This window comes from Cuculus canorus, chromosome 32 (assembly GCF_017976375.1).
Source record: "Cuculus canorus isolate bCucCan1 chromosome 32, bCucCan1.pri, whole genome shotgun sequence".
NCBI classification, from domain to species: Eukaryota; Metazoa; Chordata; class Aves; order Cuculiformes; family Cuculidae; genus Cuculus; species Cuculus canorus.
This window is the reverse complement of record NC_071432.1, coordinates 1,425,427-1,448,881: the sequence shown is the minus strand read 5'-3', so window position 1 is coordinate 1,448,881 and position 23,455 is coordinate 1,425,427. Positions and strand designations below refer to the sequence as shown.

Below are 23,455 nucleotides of genomic sequence, written 5' to 3'. Positions count from 1 at the left end.
AGAAGCATAAAGCCTCTCTCCTGTCAGGAGTTGCTTTTTCCACCCACAGCTTCTCTTTGTACCAGCATGGGGAGCTCCCCGGGCAGGCTGAGCTGCCCCTGGCAGGCGGCAGAGTCCCTGTCCCGGCACTCGGAGCCTGGGATGCAGGGACACGGATCTCAAGGACAGCCCGGGGCACCCCTGAGTGCACCCCCAGCTCCACACCCTGCAGACATCCCTGGGTGAAGGCAGCTGCCATATCCTGTCCCACTGGCTGTGCAGCCAGAAAACCCTCTCCAAAGCTCATCCTTTTTCTCTTCACTGGAGAAACTGTGAGAACCTCCTGACAGATCCCACAGGCTGAGATTCACCCAGGAACAGCACCTGCACTGTTGTCCCTGCAGAGACTTACCTTGTTAAAGGCAGTGAATGTTTTTCTCCAAATGAAGTCTACTCTTTCCTCCCACTCCACCCTGCCTTGAACCTCTCTCTGCCCCCTCCTCTCCCCTCGCTGCCTGCAGGCAGTGCCCTCAGCCCTGCTGGGCTTTGCAGAGGAGCTGCTCCTGCCCAGAGATGGCTCTTTGTAGCGCTGCCCACTTGCCACCAGCTCCCTCCCTGCCAGGAGCCCAGCCCAGCTCAGCAGCAGAGGAGCAGCCCAAGGCAGCCCTTGCTCTGCCCCCTCGGGGCTCCCTCCAGGTGTCCCTGGGGCTCCAGGGGAACCTGCTGAGAAACAGCCTGAAGCCATCCCTGATGTTCCCTCCCTCAGACGGGCAGAGACACTTCTGTCCTGCAGTGTCATTGCTCCTGTTAGAAAAATAGCTGGGCAGAAGGATCGCTTTTCTTGACCCATCTTTAGACAGGACAGCAGAGAGGTGACAAGGAATGATCTCATTTCTCCAAGCTGGGAGGATCTGTTCTGTTAATTGAGTTTAGGCATTTGATCCTGGATCTTTAGACCTGGGACTTAGAAAGACATTCCAGCTGTCTTCTGTTTTCTCTGCTCTAAGCAAAGCCTTTGCACACATGGGGTGTTGGACACTTGGTCCCAGGTTTCCTTCTGGCAGGGATGAGCTTGCCTGGTGCCACAGCTGCAGGGCTTCAGCCCCACTGGGCAGCAATGCCCTCAGCCAGGGGCACAGGCAGGAGGAGCTGGAGCTCCTGGCTGTCTCTTTCCCACCAGCCCTTCCAGGATGATGGCTCTGCTCCACATTTCAGTTATTGCAGCCCTAAAACCTCACCTGCTTTTCCTGTCTCTATTCCCAAAACCTCGACCTGTCCTCTCTGTGCCTGGAGAGCCGCACCCCTACAGCTCAGATCGAGCTGGGGATGAAACTCAGTTCTGGCTTCAATGGTCTCCTGGGCCGTAGGCTGAGGGGTGGGTGGAGGCCCCAGGAGATGCTGGTGAGGGCCAGGAAGGCCCATGGATGCTCTGAGCTGTGCAGTGGGGCGGTCCAGAGGAAAACAGGGAGGAAGATGCACCCACATCAGAGCAGGGTCAGAGACTGAAATGGTGTAAATCAGGGAGAGGGGCTGATTTAGACTAGACATTAGGAAGAATTTTTTCACGAGCAGAGTGGTGAGACACTGGCACAGGTTGCCCAGGGAAGCTGTGGCTGCCCCATCCCTGGAGGTGTTGAAGGGCCACGTTGGATGGGCCTTCAGGCAGCCTGATCCAGTGGGAGGTGTCCCTGCCCATGGCAGGGGGTTGGAACTGGATGATCTTGAAGGTCCCTTCCAACCCTAATTATTCTATGATTCTATGATTCTATGAAATGGGGGTGGAACTTCCTGCTCAGATGCAAAGCAGGGAAGGGGCTTTGTGCATCAGATGTGTGTAATGGGAGTGGCACTTGTTGTCTGGCATGAAGTGAGGGGTGGGACTTCCTGCCCCAGGTGTGAAATGGGGTCGGAACTTTCTGCCCATAGTGTGAAATGGGGCGGGACTTACTAATCATCTTACTAATCGTCCCCCTCCTTGCCCACACTCCCTCAGGTGTCGCTTGGCTCTCCAACACCCAAACCCGCACAGACTGTCTGTAGTTCTGTCCTGCGGTGGATGCTCTGGGGGAAGGACCTGGTGGGAACCGGCTGCAGAGAGCAGGTGGCAGCGCCCTTCCCAAAGAGGCTGTGCCGCCACGCGTGGCGTTTCCCTGCTGGCTGCTGCCTGTGACGGCGCTGCCCACCCTCACCCACCCGCGGTGCACTCACTGGGTCCGTCGGGAGCGCCTGAGCCCAGCTCCTGCCTCCCCTCCCGCTTGGAACGCCCCAAGCTGCCCCCCCGCCCCGAGCCCCCCGTGCCCAGCGCCCAGAACCTTTGTGACCTCACCGGGTGGCCAAGGGCATTGCCGGCAGCGCCAGCGCCACGGGCAGTCTGTCGGCTGCTGCCCCAGTGGCAACAAGCCCTCAGTTGTTGCAGTGCCACGTGTCACTGGAACCATGAATGTTCTCCTCCTTGTCCTCGTCCTGCTGGCCCTGTGCGGGCCTGTGCAGGGCACGTGGGACACCTGCGAGTGAGTGGCCCCGGGCTGCGGGAGGGAGCTCGGGCAGCTGGGATGGGGATGACTGAGGGCACCCGCTTGTCCCTTGCAGCTACGCTAGAGCTTCCCTGACCCAGCGGGGGAGGCACCGTCCCTTGCCAGCGCCCTGGCTGCTGGCACGGCTCCTCTGCTGGGGCTAAAGCAGAGACAGGGGTGGACGCCCGCCCGCCTGCCCCACGGGGTTCCCTGGCCGTGTGCTCCGTGCCGCCCTGTCGGGAGGGAAGGCGGCTGAGCTTCAGCCCGAGCAGCAGTGACACCTCCAGCAGGGCACTCATCAGTTTCTGGTTTCCACAGGACCTGCGGACTCCGGCCCTTGGATTATGATGGCTCTGGCATGACCCGTGTCGTCGGGGGCAGAGATGCTCAGGCGGGGGCCTGGCCCTGGATCGTCAGCATCCAGAGCCCCTGGGAAGCAGGCACGGGGCACATCTGCGGAGGGTCCCTCATCGGCACACAGTGGGTCCTCACAGCAGCCCACTGCTTCACCGAGGCCATGTAAGGAGGAGCTGAGAACGGGGACAGCCCCCAATGCTGGCAGGCGCCCAGCCCGCAGCACCGTGGGCGACTCTGACCCCGTTCCCTTGCACGCATCCCGTCATGGGGCGCTCCCATCCCAGCGGAGAGACAGGCTCAGGAGGAGGACTGGGCTTCCTAGCACCCACCCACCCATCCACCCACCCCTCTCTCCATTTGCCTTCCAGGAACACCGAGATGTGGCGTGTGGTGGCCGGTGCCACCGACCTGACTCAGCTGGGCCCTGAGGTTCAAATACGCAGCATCAAGCAGATCTTTGTTCATGAAAACTATAATAACATCTCGCAGAGGAACGACATCGCCCTGCTGGAGCTGGACCAGCCCGTGCAGTGCAGCTCCCACGTGCAGCTCGCCTGCCTGCCCAATGCCACGCTCAAAGCGTCGCAGCTCACGACCTGCTACGTCAGTGGCTGGGGCGCCACCCATGAGGAAGGTGAGTTCCCAAAAAGTCCTGGTGTCCCGAGTGCACGCTTGGCACCCTGGGAGGTGGGCTGGGCGTCCTGACAGCAGAGGAGAACGGCAGCCGTCAGCCTGCGGGGACGTCTGCCCCTGGAGAGATGGCCCTGACCCATTCCCCAGGGCAAGACGGGAGGGAAACACCGCCACAATCCTCTCCGGAGGCAAAGCCAAGCCCTAGGGAAGGGGTTCCCCCAGGCAGGGCAGGAGGAGAACTGGCAACGCGCTGCTGGGTGTTCATTTCTGTCTGTGCTCGCAGGCGGAACGTCCGATGTGCTGCAGGAGGCCAAGGTCCCCCTCATCGACACCCACGTTTGCAACAGCAGCGGGTGGTACCGCGGGGCCATCCACACCCACAACCTGTGTGCGGGATACCCGCGGGGCGGCATCGACACCTGCCAGGTAGGAGCGGGCGACAAGTCCAGTCCCAGCAGCACCAGCAGCCCCGGCACAGACACCCAAACCTACCGCGGTGCCCAGCAAGTCCCCGTCCCACCGCCGGGTCCCACTGCTCCTGGGGCTCACCTCCCCTTCCCCATCTCCCGCACTCTGCCCAGAAAGCCCACCCAGCGGTCCAGGGGCCAATCCTGGAACATCCCTCTGCCCCACAGCCGGGGTCACGCTGTGCAGAGAGGAGAGAGAGCCCAGCCTTACAGCCCCACCACCCCCTCGCAGACCAGGTTCTGCCAGCTCCTGCGCCGCAGCAGAGCCTTTCTGTGCAGGCAACACAGCTCTGGCAGCTGCTGGGAGAGAGGGGGAGCCGGCCCTCACGCTGCCAGAGGCCCCCCAGCACCCCCTTAACCCTCTCTCTTCTGCTGCAGGGGGACAGCGGTGGTCCTCTGGTCTGCAAAAATCGCCATTCTGACCACTTCTGGCTGGTGGGAGTGACCAGCTGGGGAAGAGGCTGCGCCAGAGTCCGTCGGCCGGGGATCTACACCTCCACGCAGCACTTCTTAGACTGGATCCTGGTGCAGATGGGGCTGCACCCACCAGAGGCGGCTGCACCAACAGCACAGCCAACACCCACGGGCAAGGCGTCCTGTCCACTTCCACGTCGGAAGATGGCAAAGTTTGTTAAAATTCTCCAGGATCTCCTGAAGGCCATCAAGGAAATAATGGCTTGAGCAGCAGGATGGGCATGATCTGGTGCAGTGACCCTTGCCAGTTTTGAATCTGCACTTAAGCCTTTCATTCAATTCCAGCCAATCTTTCTGTATAACTCAGAATTCTTTTATTCACCAACTAATGTTTCAAAGTTGACAGACAGGAGCTACTTTCCTCTTGTGATCCCCTTCAATAAATTGAAACTTGCTGCTAAATCAAAGTCTCAACCGATTCCACCCACAAAAAGGCCTTAATCCCGCACGATGCTGGGAGCTGGTCCCTCTCCACACATCACACTGGGACCTGGAGAGGTGCAGCGTGCCAGAAGCTGCAGTCCCTTCACGCCACGATATGTGGGGAGCTGAAGCTCTTCACCCCACTGCAGGCTGCAGGCTGGTGCCATTTGTTCCATGGTCTGCTAAGAGTTGGTATGGACAAGCAGTGGTATGGACACCGTCCCCACCAGCGTTAGTACCAGAGGACAGCTGGATAGCACAGTCAGTCTTGTTCAAGGCAGCTGTGTTCCAAGCTGACTCCAGAGAGCGCGTCTCACAAGGGTTTGGGTCCACGGGAGTCCCTGAAATACATTGGGTTCAGTCCTTACAAACTCAGAGTCCTGAAGAGCACATTAAGGTTAAAAGGGGGAAAGCCAAAACATATTATCTTGGATGGGATGATTGACACAGGAGTAGATGTTATGGTGATATCTCATGCGAAATGGCCTGACCCCTGGCTGCTAAAAGCCATAAATCCAGCTTTATTTGAAATCGGCTGGACCGCTACATCCTTTCAAACTGTAAACCGCATACAAATCGAGGGACTCGATGGTAAAATGGCTGTAGTTCAACCCTTTGTTGTGCACTTTCCACTAATCTTGTGGGGGAGAGAAGTGTGACGTGCAATGGGAATAGGTGTTGGAACCAATCTACAAGAAGGGTTGCAGGGAGGATCTGGGGAACTCCAGGCCTGTCAGTCTGACCTCAGTGCCAGGGAAAGTCATGGAACAGGTGATCTTGAGTGCTATCATGAAGCACATGCAAGAGAACCGGGTGATCAGGCCCAGTCAACATGGGTTCACAAAAGGCAGATCTTGCCAAACTAACCTGATCACCTTCTATGACAAAGTGACTCGACTACTGGATGGGGGAAAGGCTGTGGATGGAGTCTTCTTGGGTTTCTGTAAAGCCTTTCACATAGTTTCTCACAGCATTCTGCTTCAGAAACTGTCAGCCTCTGGCCTGGACAGGCGCACACTCTCCTGGGTTGAAAACTGTTTGGATGGCCCAGAGAGCGGTGGTCAATGGAGTTAACTCCAGCTGGAGGCAGTCACAAGTGGGGTTCCCCAGGGCTCAGTACTGGGTCCAGCCCTGTTCAATGTCTTTATCAATGACCTGGATGAAGGCATTGAGTGCACCCTCAGCAAGTTTGCAGATGACACTGAGGTGGGTGGAAGCGTGGATCTGCTGGAGGGTAGGGAGGCTCTGCAAAGGGATCTGAACAGGCTGGATCGCTGGGCTGAGGCCAATGGCATGAGGTTTAACAAGGCCAAATGCCGGGTCCTGCACTTGGGGAACAACATACTGCTAGAGGAGAAGAAAGCTGCCTAGAGAAGAAGAACCTGGGCGTGTTGGTTGACAGCCGACTGAACATGAGCCAGCAGTGTGCCCAGGTGGCCAAGAAGGCCAATGGCATCTTGGCTGGTATCAGAAATGGTGTGACCAGCAGGTCCAGGGAGGTTATTCTCCCTCTGTACTCAGCACTGGTGAGACCGCACCTTGAGTACTGTGTTCAGTTCTGGGCCCCTCATCACAAGAAGGATGTTGAGGCTCTGGAGCGTGTCCAGAGAAGAGCAACGAAGCTGGTGAGGGGGCTGGAGAACAAGTCTTACGAGGAGCGGCTGAGAGAGCTGGGGTTGTTTAGCCTGGAGAAGAGGACACTGAGGGGAGACCTCATTACTCTCTACAACTACCTGAAAGGAGGTTGTGGAGAGGAGGGAGCTGGGCTCTTCTCCCAAGTGACAGAGGACAGGACAAGGGGAAATGACCTCAAGCCTTACCAGGGGAGGTTCAGGCTGGACATGAGGAAAAAATTTTTCACGGAAAGGGTCATTGGTCACTGGAACAGGCTGCCCAGGAAAGTGGATGAGTCACCTTCCCTAGAGGTGTTTAAGGGATGGATGGATGAAGTTTTGAGGGGCATGGTTTAGGGAGTGTTAGGAATGGTTGGACTCGATGATCCAGTGGGTCCTTTCCATCTTAGTGATTCTATGATTCTATGATACCCAAATCCATTACCATTATTAATAAAAAGGGAACCTGTTTCCTACTGACATTTCTTGCACGCCAGTCCCACAGCTCTGGCCACAGCTGGGCTCTCAGCCGAGCCCTTTCTCACACAGCTCCAAACACATCAGGGATTCATGGCCTTGTCCCTTCAAACGTGGAGAACGTCCATGGATTGGGATCCCCCAGCTGCCCTGGGTCTTTGCTCAGTGTTTTTCCCTTAAAGATTTCTCAAAACTCAGCTCTCTCAGCCTCTCCTTGTCCATAATGTGCTCCAGCCCCAACCAGCCTTCTGGCCTCAGCAGGACTCGCTCCAGGCTGGGCAGGGTCTTCCTTGTGCTGGGAGCCCCATCCTGGACACAGCAGCCCTGATGTGTCCTGTGGTGGGTTAACCTGGAGGAACCTGGAGGCCTTGTGTTCCATCCACCTCCTTTTCTTTAGCATTTCCTTTGACCTGACACAATTAATTGTGTTTGAATTCTGTTTCCAGCCTAAAGCCCCCCATGGGCTGGAGGTGTACCAGGAGACTGGCAGAAGGGTTCCACTCCTCTGGACAAGAAGGTGGACGTTCCCGGGAATCTGAAGAGCCATGGCCGACCATTAGCTGTGTCCATGGAAATGGTCAAGTGCCTCCTCTCTGTTTTTCTAACGGGGGCTTAGATGCTCGGTTCCTGTGTGAACTCTCTGTGGATGCTGACATTGACTGAGCAGCCTGGAGTGACCTCAGAGCTGCCCTGCTTGGAGCTGGGCATGGGACTCGAGATCACCTGAACTTCCTTATCCTCAGAATCGTCCTTTGAGTAGAACATGTAGAGACCCTCATCTCCAGCTTTATCTCTTCTCATTGGACACGTGGTCAAGACACAGGTTCCTGGAAGGGCTGATGGGAAAGAGACTGCCGGGAGTCTCTAGTCCAGCCTCCAGACCTCCTGAGGAGACACTGCACCAAGGATTATTGAAAAATTTCTATAAACTGAAAACTAATAAAACATAGGTATTAAATAAATAATAAATGTTTTTTTAGGTGTACTTTGAAATCTTCCTCTTTAACCATGCTGGGAAATGACTCCCATGAGCTGTACAAGGCTTGAAGACCTGAAGAAAACTCCAGGAGGAGAAAGAGCTCGTTAAGGCTTTCTGTATTTTAATGAGACCCAGGGTGGATTGCTGCTGAGTCCTTGGACCACAGCTGCTGAGAGGAGATGGAGCAAAGCTCTCAAGAAGTCAAAAGTAGAACTCAGTGTATCTTGAAGTATTAATTGGTCTCAGTGAGGATAGTTCCTGACAAAGCCTCCCCAGGGACTCGTTAGAGCCGAGAATTGGAGGCCATGATTGCAGCAGGCAAAGGCACTGAGAAAAGCCTGGGTTTCTTTGATGAAGCAGAAAGGCCAAGCCCTGACCTCCAGCCCTGTGAAGGCAGATCTGGCTTTGACCACAAAGACACTGGTGTCATGAACATTCTCACATTGTTGAATCAAATTGGGATCATTTATTCCATGGAATCCCAAACACAGGCCTGTAGAGTTATGGGAGATGCCAAGGCTCTCCCACAGCTCCATGCAGTTGCAGAAGAGTTGGGTCATAGAAGGGTAGGGTCATAGAAGAGTAACAGAAAACTTGAGTGTGAGAAGAGTCAGGATGTAGAAATGTTGAGTCGTAGAAGTCTCGGTTCATAGAAGTGTCAGGTCATAGAAGTTCGAGGTCGTAAAATGATGATAGAATATTTGGATGTTGGAAGAGATGAGTCATAGAAGTGTGTGAGTTTTTGGTTTTAGATGGGTTTGGTTATAGAAGACTCGGGTCATAATAGTGTTAAGGAACAATCAGGTCATGGATGATCCTGGTCATGGAAGAGTCATGGAAGAATCAGATCATAGATGTGCCAGGTCATGTAAGGGTTGGGTCATAAAATGATTCGTTCATAAAGTATCTGGATCATAAAGGAGGTGGGTCACAGAAGAGTTCGGTCATAGAAGATTCCTGGAGTTGTTGGGTCATCGAAAGCCATAACGGCGTCAAGGAAGAGTAGGGCCATAGAAGACTTGGTTCACAGCAGGCTTAGGTTTTAGATGACTCAGGTCATAGAGGGATCACAGAAGAATGGGCTGATTAAAGAGTTGGGTCATAGAAGAGTTTGGTCCTAAAACAACCTTAAAATGATAGGTCATAGAAGGGTCATAGAAGCATTACATGAAAGAAAGGTCATATCATACAAGTGTTGGGTTATAGAAGCATCCACACATAGAATGGTGATCGAAGGGTCAAGTCATAGAAGAGTCAGGTCACAGAAGTGTCGGGTGACACAAGGAATGGCTCATGTAAGAGTCAGAGTCATAGAGGAGTTGTAGAGGAGTCAAATCATAGAAGAGTCAGTTAATAGAAGGGTTGGTTCATAGACCTGTTGGGTCATGGAAGGGTCTGGTCCCAGAGGATTCGAGCGATACAGAAGTCTGGTTTTAACTCTGTCTGTTCATACAAGTGTTGCTGAATAGATGATTCCTGTGATAGAAGAGTCATAAAAACATTGTGCCATAGAAAGTTGCATCGTAGAGGATTCAGAGAACAGTTGGGTCATAGAAGATCATAGAAAGCTTAGAGCATAGAAGGGCCTCATCATATAAGAGATGGGTCATGAAAGAGTCAGGTTATACATGAGATGGATCATAGAGGAGTTCAGAGAAGAGTTCAGTCATAGAAGGTTCATAGAAGGGTTGGGTCCCAGAAGATTCGGGTCATAGAATACTTGAGTCACAGTAGCGTGAGAGTTCATTTAGGTAATAGAAGGACTGGATTAGAGAAGGGTCATAGAAGAGTCAGGTCATAGAAGTTCCAGGTCATACCAGGTTTGGGCCATAAAAGGGCTGGGTCATCGATTATTCAGATCATTTAAGGGTCAGGTCATGGAAGGATGGTAAGAAATAATCTGCCCAAGGGAAATCCAGTCCCCCTCTTATTCAGACACCCAGGAAAGGGATCCAAGTGGACAAGACTTCGGGCACAGCCATTCGCTCCCCTACTCATCCCTTGCCCACTCCTGGAAAGGACATGTAATGTATGAGTGGTGTCAGTGCTCTGAGACTTTCCACAGACTCCATGACCTTTGGAAGATTCAGGTCATAAAAGGGTCATAGAATATTTGGGTCATGGAAGAGTTGAGTCGTAGAAGTGTGAGACTTTATTCAGGTTTTAGAAGGGTTTGGACACAGAATGATCAAAGAATGTCACAGATGTGTCAGGTCATAGAAGATAGATAGAAGGGTCATTTATAGAAGAGTCTGATCATAAAAGTTTCATGGAAGCTTCAAGTCATATAAGGATCATAGAAGAGTCAGGAGATAGAAGACTCAGGTCGTGAAAGAGTCATAGAAGTGTCATATACTCATTGGACCATACAAGAATCAAAGAGAAGTCAAATCATAGAAGTGTCAGGTCATAGAAGGGCCAGGTCAGAGAAGAATGGAGAGACACCATATAAGCCAGGAAAATGCAGCCCCCTTCTCTTTCAGAGAAGATCAGAAATGGGATCCAAGTGGAGAAGTTCTGGGGAAGAAGAAGTCCTTTAGTTCCCCTTCTCATCCATTGACTATTTCTGAAAAGCACACGCAATGTGAGCGTGGTGCCAGTGGTCAGGGAGTTCCCCCAGACTCCATGACCTTTGGAAGATGATGGAGAGTGGTCTCACTGGGACATTGTCCTGCTCACTGAGCTCCCTGGGATGCTGCCCCTCCTGTCCCATAGACTGGGAAGGATGGTGTTTGCTCAAATCATCTCTGACTTGATCCCCACCGACCACTGGTTGATCTCCTCCAGAGTCCTGGCCTGAGTCCCACAGGCCTGAGAGACTTTGCTTGGCAAGACAGAAGAAAAGAGGACACAGGGAATCTCAGATGTGTCTGCTCTTCCGGCTCTTCCAAAACCCAGCAGTGCCCACACAGGGTCTTTGTTTCTTCTTTAACTGTTCCTGAAGCATCAGACACTCATCACGGTGCCCTTGAATGGCCTTTCAAGTTGAGACTGGGTTTCAATATGGGCCCTTGCTGTGCTTGCAGGATGCTGTCCTTGAAGCCCATCTGTCCTGAGCTCTGTGACCATGTCCCAGCTCTGTGTCCCACAGGAACGGCTCCAGCTCCTCCTGCCTGTGCCCCTGGCTGAGGGCATTGCTGCCCAGTGGGGCTGAAGCCCTGCAGCTGTGGCACCAGGCAAGCTCATCCCTGCCAGAAGGAAACCTGGGACCAAGTGTCCAACACCCCGTGTGTGCAAAGGCTTTGCTTAGAGCAGAGACACAGCTGGGACAGGAGAGAGCTGAAGTGTCTTTCTAAGTCCCAGATCTAAAGACCCAGGATCAAATGCCTAAATTCACTCCACAGAACAGATCCTCCCAGCTTGGAGAAATGAGATCATTCCTTGTCACCTTTCCTGCTGTCCTGTCTAAAGATGGGACAAGAAAAGTGATTTTATTGCCAGCTATTTTTCTACCAGGAGCAATGACACTGCAGGACAGAAGTGTCTCTGCCCGGCTGAGGGAGGGAACATCAGGGATGGCTTCAGGCTGTTTCTCAGCAGGTTCCCCTGGAGCCCCAGGGACACCTGGAGGGAGCCCCGAGGGGGCAGAGCAAGGGCTGCCTTGGGCTGCTCCTCTGCTGCTGAGCTGGGCTGGGCTCCTGGCAGGGAGGGAGCTGGTGGCAAGTGGGCAGCGCTACAAAGAGCCATCTCTGGGCAGGAGCAGCTCCTCTGCAAAGCCCAGCAGGGCTGAGGGCACTGCCTGCAGGCAGCGAGGGGAGAGGAGGGAGGCAGAGAGAGGTTCATGGCAGGGTGGAGTAGAGGGAAAGAGGAGACTTCATTTGGAGAAAAAATCCTCACAGCCCTTCTCAAGGTGAGTCTCTGGGTGCAGAACAATGCAGGTGCATTCCTGGGTGCATCTCCTGAAGCCGGCACAGCACAGCCTGTGGGATCTGTCAGGAGGGCTCTCACAGTTTCTCCAGTGGAGAGAAAAAGGATGAGCTTTGGAGCAGGGCTTCCCTGCTGCATGGCCACAAGGACAGGGCATGGCAGCTGCCTTCACCCAGGGATGCCTGCAGGGTGTGGAGCTGGGAGTGCACTCAGGGGTGCCCCGGGCTGTCCTTGCGATCCGGGTCCCTGCAACCCAGGCTCCGAGTGCCGGGGCAGGGACTCTGCCGCCTGCCAGGGGCAGCTCAGCCTGCCCGGGGAGCTCCCCATGCTGGTACAAAGAGAAGCTGTGGGTGGAAAAAGCAGCTCCTGTCAGGAGAGAGGCTTTATGCTTCTAAGAGGGTCCTGGGTGAGTCAGAGCTGCTCACAGTTCCTGATCATCCCAAGACATTTCTGAGGGGACATTTCAAGAGGAAGGTCAATGCAGGGATTATGTTACAGATAAGGAGATTTCGTGAATCTGTCATCTCAGTTACCTGTTCTTGGGGAACTGGGGGAAGAAATGGAAAAAAAAAAAAGAGGCTTTCATTCTTGAACAGGAGACTGAGACTCCTGAGCTGTAATGATGAGTACCCAGTAGGTCTGGTAGGAGCTCCTGCACTGCCTGTGGACAGCACCAGCATCACCTCTGCTGGACCCCGCAGGGTTCTCCTGTCCTGCCCTGTTCAACCTGCAAACAGGAACCCACAGCCAGGCAGTGCCCTGCAAACAGGCAGCTTTGTGTAGGGGAGCGCACAGAGGTTGGGATGGGGTTGGAGAGCACTGACAGGGAAAAGACATGGGGCAGGGAAACACCTCTCAGGGAGAGAATCTCCAAGCAGCAGGGATGGGGTCATGGAATGAGAGGAATCTAAAACCAGAGAAGTGTCAGGAAGACTTGAGAAAATGCCATGTGATCCTGTCCAGTGCAGCCCCTTCCTCTGAGCAAGCCCCCTGCCTCCTCTCCCACCCAGCAAAGCCTCTGCCCTCAGGGCTCTGGGCTCCAAGGCTGAACCCCCTCCTCTGCAGCCACAGCTCCAGTGCCCTCTCCAGAGCCCAGGGGCTGAGAGCAACTGCCCGGCAAGGTTGGTGTCTGGGAGGGGGTGAGCACAGCTGGGGAAGGGGAACGCTGTCGGCGTGCCCGGCTGCCTCTGCCCTGGCCTCTCACAGCCAGACCCTCACTCTGTTCCTCCCTGTTTTCCCCCTGTCTCTGTTCTCGCTGTTCTCTCCTTGTTGCTGCCAGGCTCTCTGGGGATGGGAGCTGCAGCTGCAGAGTCACCCACTGCCCTGGTGGCTCCTTTCCTGCACTTGTGTCCATGGGAACGCGTGTCCCAGCTTTCCTGTAAGCTGTGGGGCTGAGGGCAATGCAGTCAGTGGGACTGGGGAAGGACCTGAATCTCTCTTCATCAAATGCCATCCTGAGGACACTTGACTCTCCTTGAGGTTTCCTTCCAAGCTGTGAGCTTTCCTCCAAGATGCAAACCTGTCCTTTCACATGCTTGTGTTTCCTGCAAGCCCCATGGAGAAGAGATGCTGTGAGAGAGAAAATGCTTCTGGTTTTGTGAATTGACACGTGTCCTGGGCTGCAAGTGCATTGTGAGACGTAAGGCAAGGGTGTGATCCCCCTCCATCCCAGAAAGGTGCCAAACCAGGGCAGCTGGGAAGAAGAGCGAGGGACAGAGCAGCTCCCCTCCCTCTGCACTGAGCCAGAGGCAATGCGCTCACCTCTCAGGACTCCCTCTGTTCTCCCTGAGTATAGCACAGATGCTGAGGGTTTCTGACATCCAAGAACATTCCTCAGAGTGTCAGAAAGAGTTGTAAAACCCCAGCCTGCCTTCTGCCCTCTCAGCTCCTCATCCTGGCTGTGCAGATGCTGCCAGGCCCTTCTGCACCAGGAGCACTTCCCCAGGACAAAGCTGAACCCCAGCAGTGTCCCCTGTCCCCACCGTCCCCATCACCCCCTGCTGCAGAGCAGGGCTGACTCCTCGCAGCCAGCGGGCAGAGGCCCTGCTCCTCCCGGCACATTCAGCCGGCACCGAGCAGGGCTCCAGGCTCGGAGCTGAAGGAAGGGCTGTGAGAGAAGGGACAGTGTGTGTGCATCAGGGGAGGGGAATGAGAGATGGCTTTGATTTGGCTCAGGAAATTCTCCCCTAACTTGTCACTGTCCTTTCCTCCTCTGACAGTGCCCCATGCCCAGAGGCAGCAGATGTCCAACAGCAGCTCCATCACCCAGTTCCTCCTCCTGGCATTCGCAGACACACGGGAGCTGCAGCTCTTGCACTTCTGGCTCTTCCTGGGCATCTACCTGGCTGCCCTCCTGGGCAACGGCCTCATCATCGCCACCATTGACCGCAACCACCACCTCCACACCCCCATGTACTTCTTCCTCCTCAACCTCTCCCTCCTCGACCTGGGCTCCATCTCCACCACTGTCCCCAAATCCATGGCCAATTCCCTCCGGAACACCAAGGGTATCTCCTACGAAGGATGTGTTGCACAAGTCTTTCTCTATGTCTTTTTCATTTCAGCAGAGTATTCTCTTCTCACCATCATGTCCTATGACCGCTACGTTGCCATCTGCAAACCCCTGCACTACGGGACCCTCCTGGGCAGCAGAGCTTGTGTCCACATGGCAGCAGCTGCCTGGGGCGCTGGGTTTCTCAATGCTCTGCTGCACACGGCCAATACATTTTCCCTGCCCCTCTGCCAGGGCAATGCTCTGCACCAGTTCTTCTGTGAAATCCCACAGATCCTCAAGCTCTCCTGCTCACACTCCTACCTCAGGGAAGTTGTTTTTTTGGTGTTCAGTGCCTCTGTAGGTTTTGGCTGTTTTGTTTTCATTGTGGTGTCCTATGTGCAGATCTTCAGGGCTGTGCTGAGGATCCCCTCTGAGCAGGGACGGCACAAAGCCTTTTCCACGTGCCTCCCTCACCTGGCTGTGGTCTCCCTGTTTATCAGCACTGCAGCATTTGCCTACCTGAAGCCCTCCTCCACCTCCTCTCCACCCTTGGATCTTACGGTGTCATTTCTGTACTCAGTGGTGCCTCCAGCACTGAACCCCCTCATCTACAGCTTGAGGAACCAGCAGCTCAAGGATGCCAGTGTGGAAACTCATAACTGGATGGTTCTCTGCAGCAATGAACTGCTCATCATCTTCTGCATAGCAGTTATCATGCAACTCATGGCAGACCCAGACTGGCTTCTGAATTTGTTGGTGGTGTTGCTGGTTTTTAATTGGGATAATGTTGTCACTCCTTGTTTTAAGCTTCTGTGTCTTCACTTTTCTTACTGATTGTCTGTGTAAAAGAGGAGCTGTGCTCTCTGTGTGTTTAAACAAAAAGAAAAGGATATTCAACGACTTTTGTTTCCTGCTCTCTTTCCTCCAAGGCCTTTCTGGAGCTGCAGGGACAGTTCCTGTGTTCATGGCTGGAGGGGAAAAGAGTCCCGGCACAGCAGCACTGCCAGGCACCAGCGCTGGGTCTCCCAGAGCTGTTCTCTCTCCACTTCCACACTCTCCTCCTCATCCCTTGCCTTGCTGCAAGGCCTGAGGGCTCTGAGCTTGGTCACAGCCGTGCTGCGTGGCAGTGCTGTGCCCGCAGGCAGGGACAGGCAGTGGGCACTGGTGGGACAGAGCTGCCTCCACAACAGCCTTTCCATGAAGAGAGGGGATCTCCTCAGGGCGGTGCCTGAAGGCTCAGGGCTTCTTCTAAAGTTTCCTTCAGGAACTCACACAACAACCTGGCCCAGAGGTGAAAACACCAGTGTACAGCTAAGGAGTGTCTGTGTGCAGGGCTCGAGCAGGCAGCAGTGTGCTCTTACAGCCGGGCACCCTGCAAGAGAGCTGAAGAATCAGCACAACAGGGTCTGATCTGTCAGAAACTCAGAATCCAATACAAAATGTCTGACTGTGAAGGGGACGGTGAGGTCAGTTCTGTCTCTGGAGGTGACAGAGCAGCAGCAGCAACACGGCTGGGAAAGGACCTCTGCCCAAGCACCCATAGCACCTGTCCTGGGAGAGGGCTTGGATGTGGGTGGAAAACACAGGGGAGCCTCCTCAGGCCAGAACCGTGCTGGCAGCATCGCTGGGCAAACCCCTTATGGTAGGGGGGCACCATGGGTGCTTTACACTTCAGCACCTGCCAGGATCTGCTGCAGCGTCTCTGGGACAAATCCCTTCTATCCCTTCTATTATCCCTGAAGCAACACAGACACAATTCCTTACAGAAAGAAGATGCCTCGGGCCCTTTACCATTTCTCCTGTCCGCCAGGATTGCATGAACTATTACAGTTACTGGAAATTTATATATAGGCACATAAACCAGTTTTATTATAACAATTTGTGACTGGATAAGGGTTTGATGGTGGCGGGGGATGATGTGCTGTGTGCAGAAATATATGTCAAGCAGCCTGCAATCAAGCACCAAGTGCAGAGAGAAGCAAATGCAGACAGGGAATATACCAGTAGAAACCAAATACGGAAAGATACGGAGAGCTAGCGTGATGTCAGGGGAGAGGAAAAAGAGTCACAAAGTGAAATTTGAAGAAATGTCATGGCATGGGTAGCGGATGGGCAGACTATTTTTCGAGCTTGAAGATCACAGGCTCATAAAATATCTTGAGTTAGGAGGGGGTCATAAGGATCACTGAGTCCAACTCCCTGATCCTCACACGGCTGTGTAAAATGAAACCATAGGACTAAGATGATTGTCAAGATGCTCCTTGAACTCTGACAGGCTTTGTGCCATGAGCACTTCACAGGGGAGCCTGTTCCGGTGACCAAGTACCTGCTCCATGAGGAACCTTTTCCTGATGTCCAATTGTAAGTTCCCCAGACGCTGCTTCATTCCATTTCCTCGTGTCCTATCCCTGGTCACCAGAGAGAGGAGATCAGCACCTTCCCCTCCACTGCCCTCCTTGAGGCAATTGCAGACTGTGATGAGGTCCCAGCCATTCCCCAGCTGGGGCGCCACCCATGAGGAAGGTGAGTTCCCAAAAAGTCCTGGTGTCCCGAGTGCACGCTTGGCACCCTGGGGAGGTGGGCTGGGCGTCCTGACAGCAGAGGAGAAAGGCAGAGTCAGCCTGAGGGGACGTCTGCCCCTGGAGAGATGGCCCTGACCCATTCCCCAGGGCAAGACAGGAGGGAAACACCGCCACAATCCTCTCCGGAGGCAAAGCCAAGCCCTAGGGAGGGATTAAACCAGGCAGGGCAGGAGGAGAACTGGCAACGCGCTGCTGGGTGTTCATTTCTGTCTGTGCTCGCAGGCGGAACGTCCGATGTGCTGCAGGAGGCCAAGGTCCCCCTCATCGACACCCACGTTTGCAACAGCAGTGGGTGGTACCGCGGGGCCATCCACACCCACAACCTGTGTGCGGGATACCCGCGGGGCGGCATCGACACCTGCCAGGTAGGAGCGGGCGACAAGTCCAGTCCCAGCAGCACCAGCAGCCCCGGCACAGACACCCAAACCTACCGTGGTGCCCAGCAAGTCCCTGTCCCACTGCCGGGTCCCACTGCTCCTGGGGCTCACCTCCCCTTCCCCATCTCCCACACTCTGCCCAGAAAGCCCACCCAGCGGTCCAGGGGCCAATCCTGGAACATCCCTCTGCCCCACAGCCGGGGTCACGCTGTGCAGAGAGGAGAGAGAGCCCAGCCTTACAGCCCCACCACCCCCTCGCAGACCAGGTTCTGCCAGCTCCTGCGCCGCAGCAGAGCCTTTCTGTGCAGGCAACACAGCTCTGGCAGCTGCTGGGAGAGAGGGGGAGCGGCCCTCACGCTGCCAGAGGCCCCCCAGCACCCCCTTAACCCTCTCTCTTCTGCTGCAGGGGGACAGCGGTGGTCCTCTCCTCTGCAAAAATGGCCATTCTGACCACTTCTGGCTGGTGGGAGTGACCAGCTGGGGAAGAGGCTGCGCCAGAGTCCGTCGGCCGGGGATCTACACCTCCACGCAGCACTTCTTAGACTGGATCCTGGTGCAGATGGGGCTGCACCCACCAGAGGCGGCTGCACCAACAGCACAGCCAACACCCACGGGCAAGGCGCCCTGTCCACTTCCACGTCGGAAGATGGCAAAGTTTGTTAAAATTCTCCAGGATCTCCTGAAGGCCATCAAGGAAATAATGGCTTGAGCAGCAGGATGGGCATGATCTGGTGCAGTGACCCTTGCCAGTTTTGAATCTGCACTTAAGCCTTTCATTCAATTCCAGCCAATCTTTCTGTATAACTCAGAATTCTTTTATTCACCAACTAATGTTTCAAAGTTGACCGACAGGAGCTACTTTCCTCTTGTGATCCCCTTCAATAAATTGAAACTTGCTGGTAAATCAAAGTCTCAACCGATTCCACCCACAAAAAGGCCTTAATCCCGCACGATGCTGGGAGCTGGTCCCTCTCCACACATCACACTGGGACCTGGAGAGGTGCAGCGTGCCAGAAGCTGCAGTCCCTTCACGCCATGATATGTGGGGAGCTGAAGCTCTTCACCCCACTGCAGGCTGCAGGCTGGTGCCATTTGTTCCATGGTGTGCTAAGAGTTGGTATGGACAAGCAGTGGTATGGACACCGTCCCCACCAGCGTTAGTACCAGAGGACAGCTGGATAGCACAGTCAGTCTTGTTCAAGGCAGCTGTGTTCCAAGCTGACTCCAGAGAGTGCGGCTCACAAGGGTTTGGGTCCACGGGAGTGCCCGAAATACATTGTGTTCAGTCCTTACAAACTCAGCGTCCTGAAGAGCACATTAAGGTTAAAAGGGGGAAAGCCAAAACATATTATCTTGCATGGGATGATTGACACGGGAGTAGATGTTATGGTGATATCTCATGCGAAATGGCCTGACCCCTGGCTGCTAAAAGCCATAAATCCAGCTTTATTTGAAATTGCTGGACTGCTACATCCTTTCAAACTATAAACCGCATACAAATTGAGGGACTCGATGGTAAAATGGCTGTAGTTCAACCCTTTGTTGTGCACTTTCCACTAATCTTGTGGGGGAGAGAAGTGTGACGTGCAATGGGAATAGGTGTTGGAACCAATCTACAAGAAGGGTTGCAGGGAGGATGCGGGGAGATACCCGCCTGTCAGTCTGACCTCAGTGCCAGGGAAAGTCATGGAACAGGTGATCTTGAGTGCTATCATGAAGCACATGCAAGAGAACCGGGTGATCAGGCCCAGTCAACATGGGTTCACGAAAGGCAGATCTTGCCAAACTAACCTGATCACCTTCTATGACAAAGTGACTCGACTACTGGATGGGGGAAAGGCTGTGGATGGAGTCTTCTTGGGCTTCTGTAAAGCCTTTGACACAGTTTCTCACAGCATTCTGCTGCAGAAACTGTCAGCCTCTGGCCTGGACAGGCGCACACTCTCCTGCGTCGAAAACTGTTTGGATGGCCCAGAGAGCGGTGGTCAATGGAGTTAACTCCAGCTGGAGGCAGTCACAAGTGGGGTTCCCCAGGGCTCAGTACTGGGTCCAGCCCTGTTCAATGTCTTTATCAATGACCTGGATGAAGGCATTGAGTGCACCCTCAGCAAGTTTGCGGATGACACTGAGCTGGGTGGAAGTGTGGATCTGCTGGAGGGTAGGGAGGCTCCAAAGGGGTTCTGAACAGGCTGGACCGCTGGGCTGAGGCCAATGGTGTGAGGTTTAACAAGGCCAAATGCCGGGTCCTGCACTTGGGGAACAACAACCCAATGCAGTGTTACAGACTGGGGGAAGATGGCTGGAGAGCTGCACGGAGGAGAGGGACCTGGGGGTAATGGTTGGCAGCCGACTGAACATGAGCCAGCAGTGTGCCCAGGTGGCCAAGAAGGCCAATGGCATCTTGGCTTGGATCAGAAATGGGGTCACCAGCAGGTCCAGGGAGGTTATTCTCCCTCTGTACTCAGCACTGGTGAGACCACACCTTGAGTACTGTGTTCAGTTCTGGGCCCCTCACCACAAGAAGGATGTTGAGGCTCTGGAGCGTGTCCAGAGAAGAGCAATGAAGCTGGTGAGGGGCTGGAGAACAAGTCTTACGAGGAGCGGCTGAGAGAGCTGGGGTTGTTTAGCCTGGAGAAGAGGAGGCTGAGGGGAGACCTTATTGCTCTCTACAACTACCTGAAAGGAGGTTGTGGAGAGGAGGGAGCTGGGCTCTTCTCCCAAGTGACAGAGGACAGGACAAGGGGGAATGGCCTGAAGCTCCGCCAGGGGAGGATCAGGCTGGATATCAGGAAAAAATGTCAATGTGAGAGAAAGAGCCAGAGAGGCTGGCACCACAAAGCACACATAAGGGCAATGATTTTCAGACAAAATGTTTAAGGGTTAGGGTCATTAGGGTTAGGGTTAGGGTCATTGTTAGGGTTAGGATTAGGGTTAGAGTCATTAGGGTTAGGGTTAGTGTTAGGGTTAAGCAGAGAGAATAGAGACGGGGTGAGATATAGACAGAGAGAAAGGGCACGGGTTGAGATATGAGCAGAGAGAACAAGGACGGGTTGAGATATGGGCAGAGAGATCAGACACAGGGTGAGATATGGGGACAGGTTGAGATATCAGCAGAGAGGACAGGGACAGGGTGAGGTACAGGTGGAGGGATCGCATACAGGGTGAGATACAGGCAGAGAGAATGGGGACGGGTTGAGATACAGGGAAAAAGATTGGATATGGGGTGAGATAAAGGCTGAGAGATCGGAGAGTGAGTTAGATACGAGCAGAGAGTATGGGGACGGGTTGAGATACAGCCAGAAACAGTGGGGAGGGGTTGAGATATGGCAGAGAGAATGGGGACATGGTGAGATACAGGCAGAGAGAATGGATACGGGTTGAGATACAGGCAAAAAGATTGGATATGGGGTGAGATAAGGGCAGAGAGAATGGAGACGGGGTGAGATACAGGCAGAGAGATCGGATACTGAGTGAGATACAGGCAGAGAGTACGGATACCGGTTGAGATATGTAACTTCTTGTTACAGAAGCAGGATAGACAAAGAACAGTGACGGCCTTGGTGGCAAAGGCCAAGTGTATTCACACACACTATCCAGAGCCCCAAACAATCAGCTAACATAGTACTTGTTAGCAGAGAAACAGCCAGGAGAGAGAAGACTGTCTCCAGGATCTGCCAATTCAGTAAGCACACAGCAGGAAGGAGTACATCTCATCAGGATCCATTAGTCCCAACGCACTCTGCAGAGAGCACGGCCCATCATAGCCCTGGAAGTCAAGGCGAGGTCAAAGGGCTCCTTTTAAAGAGACATCCTCAGCCACAGATAGAATCAGGAGACCCAAGAGGAACACAGAAAAGGCCGCTCTGTTGCTCCTCGGGGTGAATCGGAATCGCACCACTGATCAATTCCCACAGGAATTAGCAGCCCCATCTCTTAAAGATCAGCCGCCACTCCAAAGCCACTTCACACCGCTTCCTTCTTGGAGCCGTTTGAGTAACGAACCAGTGACGGGCGTTGAGCAGGAAGGGGGACAACGACAGACCCCCAGGAAGCGGCTGAGGCCTCCCGGCCCTTCACCCGGAGCTCCGTTCCCAAACGCCGCCGCGGGGGCACCGAAGGACGCGGCCCCAGCGAGCGCTCGGCTCGAGGAGCGGCTGCCGCGCTCAGACACGCGCGGCCGGGGCAGAACGGCCCCCGGGGCTCCCTCCCGGCCGCTCACCCGGCGGCAGAAGCAGCCGAGCCGCTCGTAGGGCAGCGGGAGCTGCTGCCGCCGCTCCAGGACGCGCTTGAGGAGGTGGCGGGCGAAGCGGCAGCCGCTCTCCCGGCACACGGCGCCCGGGAACGGCACCCGCCCCGGAGGACACGCCGCCCCCGGCTCGCTTCTGCTTCGCCCCGCCGCGGCCATCCAGGGCCGGGGAGAAGCCGCCTCCTGCTCGGCGCGGGGCGGGCGCCGCCGCTCGAACGGGCGCCGCCGCGGGGCATCACGGGAGCGGCGGGAAGGCTTCCGGCGCCGCGGCCGCCATGTCCGGTGCGGGCAGCGGCGCTTCCGGCCGGCTCGGCAGGAGGAGGGGCCGCCCCCTGCTCCGGTCCCGGGCCGGGCCGCCGGCTCCGCTCCCCGGCAGAGGCGCCGCCCGCGCTCTCCTCGCCCCGCCGCGTTCGCCAACAGCGCGGGCGCCGCCTCCCGCGGAGGGAGCCGGGCAGCGGGGCCGGAGCGCGGTGCACACGGCCGGCAGGCGGCGCCCCCGGGCTCGGCCCGCAGCTGCCATGGGCCCCCGCGGGAGGGCGCGCGGGGAGGGAGCGGGCGGGGGCGCCGCGCGGCACGCCGGGAGCTGTAGTTCTGCGCCATCGGGGCGCGCTGGGAGGCGTAGGCGGGCGGGACTCCATTTCCCGTGGCGCCGCGCGGCGGCCGCTGCCTCAGGGCCTTTCCCGGAGTCCTGGAATGGTTCGGGTCAGAAGGAACCATCCAGTTCTCACCTCCCCAGCGTGGGAGGCAGCGTCAGGGACACCTGCATGGCTCACGTTGCTCAAAGCCGCATCCAGCCTGGCCTTGAGCTCCTCCAGGGCTGGGGCATCCATGCCTTCTCTGAGCAACCCGTGCTAGCGCCTCACCGCCCTCCCGGGAAAGAATTCCCTCCTTCTCTCTATAATCCAAATGTCCCCTCTTTCAGCTTCAGAGCGTTCCCCCTTGTCCTATCCCTGTGCTCCCTGCTAAAGAGTCACTTCCCATCTTCCCCGTAGCCCCTTCAGCTACTGGAAGGTCACTCTACTGTTTTGTTGGAGAAATAACGTTTACCAATGTTTTGCCTTCTATGACAAAGTGGCTCGGCTACTGAATGGGGGAAAGGCTGTGGATGTAGTCTTCTTGGACTTCAGTAACGCCTTTGACACAGTTTCTCACAGCATTCTGCTTCAGAAACTGTCAGCCTCTGGCCTGGACAGGCGCACACTCTCCTGGGTTGAAGACTGTTTGGATGGCCCAGAGAGCGGTGGTCAATGGAGTTAACTCCAGCTGGAGGCCAGTCACAAGTGGGGTTCCCCAGGGCTCAGTATTGGGTCCAGCCCTGTTCAATGTCTTTATCAATGACCTGGATGAAGGCATTGAGTGCACCCTCAGCAAGTTTGCGGATGACACTGAGCTGGGAGGAAGCGTGGATCTGCTGGAGGGTAGGGAGGCTCTGCAAAGGGATCTGAACAGCTGCATGGAGGAGAAGAACCTGGGGGTAATGGTTGACAGCTACCGAACGTGAGCCAGCAGTGTGCCCAGGTGGCCAAGAAGGCCAATGGCATCTTGGCTTGTATCAGAAATGGTGTGACCAGCAGGTCCAGGGAGGTTATTCTCCCTCTGTACTCAGCACTGGTGAGACCGCACCTCGAATACTGTGTTCAGTTCTGGGCCCCTCACCACAAGAAGGATGTTGAGGCTCTGGAGCGTGTCCAGAGAAGAGCAACAAAGCTGGTGAGGGGCTGGAGAACAAGTCTTATGAGGAGTGGCTGAGAGAGCTGGGGGTGTTTAGCCTGGAGAAGAGGAGGCTGAGGGGAGACCTTATTGCTCTCTACAACTACCTGAAAGGAGGTTGTGGAGAGGAGGGAGCTGGGCTCTTCTCCCAAGTTCTTCACGGAAAGAGTCATTGGGCACTGGAACAGCTGCCCAGGGCGGTGGTCGAGTCGCCTTCCCTGGAGGTGTTTAAGGAACGGGTGGATGAAGTGCTTAGGGACATGG

General features: G+C 55.2%; 4 protein-coding genes across 6 annotated transcripts; all 4 read left to right on the top strand.

Moving 5' to 3' along the window:
* Positions 1–1,762: 1,762 nt before the first annotated feature.
* On the top strand, positions 1,763–7,825 carry LOC128849705 (acrosin-like). Of its 3 annotated transcripts, XM_054052194.1 has the most exons (5): positions 2,293–2,489; positions 2,811–3,011; positions 3,218–3,483; positions 3,766–3,908; positions 4,328–7,825. In XM_054052194.1, exons 1-5 carry the CDS (start codon positions 2,416–2,418, stop codon positions 4,628–4,630), a joined length of 987 nt encoding a protein of 328 aa, XP_053908169.1. In that variant the 5' UTR covers positions 2,293–2,415; the 3' UTR covers positions 4,631–7,825. The 3 variants fall into 3 exon arrangements, with proteins under 3 accessions (XP_053908170.1, XP_053908169.1, XP_053908168.1); XM_054052195.1 differs by lacking the exon at positions 2,293–2,489 and adding an exon at positions 1,763–2,080 and having other exon boundaries at positions 3,766–4,468; XM_054052193.1 differs by having other exon boundaries at positions 3,766–4,468.
* A 6,373-nt stretch (positions 7,826–14,198) lies between these two features.
* On the top strand, positions 14,199–15,110 carry LOC128849687 (olfactory receptor 14J1-like; the record flags this gene model as incomplete). Its single annotated transcript, XM_054052164.1, has 1 exon — positions 14,199–15,110. A coding segment is annotated over one exon (912 nt), but the record flags the coding sequence as incomplete, so codon positions are not given.
* A 1,671-nt stretch (positions 15,111–16,781) lies between these two features.
* On the top strand, positions 16,782–21,276 carry LOC128849740 (acrosin-like). Its single transcript, XM_054052276.1, has 2 exons — positions 16,782–17,223; positions 17,642–21,276. Exons 1-2 carry the CDS (start codon positions 16,924–16,926, stop codon positions 17,942–17,944), a joined length of 603 nt encoding a protein of 200 aa, XP_053908251.1. The 5' UTR covers positions 16,782–16,923; the 3' UTR covers positions 17,945–21,276.
* On the top strand, positions 20,262–23,168 carry LOC128849686 (translation initiation factor IF-2-like). Its single transcript, XM_054052162.1, has 2 exons — positions 20,262–20,316; positions 21,258–23,168. Exons 1-2 carry the CDS (start codon positions 20,262–20,264, stop codon positions 22,334–22,336), a joined length of 1,134 nt encoding a protein of 377 aa, XP_053908137.1. The 3' UTR covers positions 22,337–23,168.
* Positions 23,169–23,455: the final 287 nt, after the last annotated feature.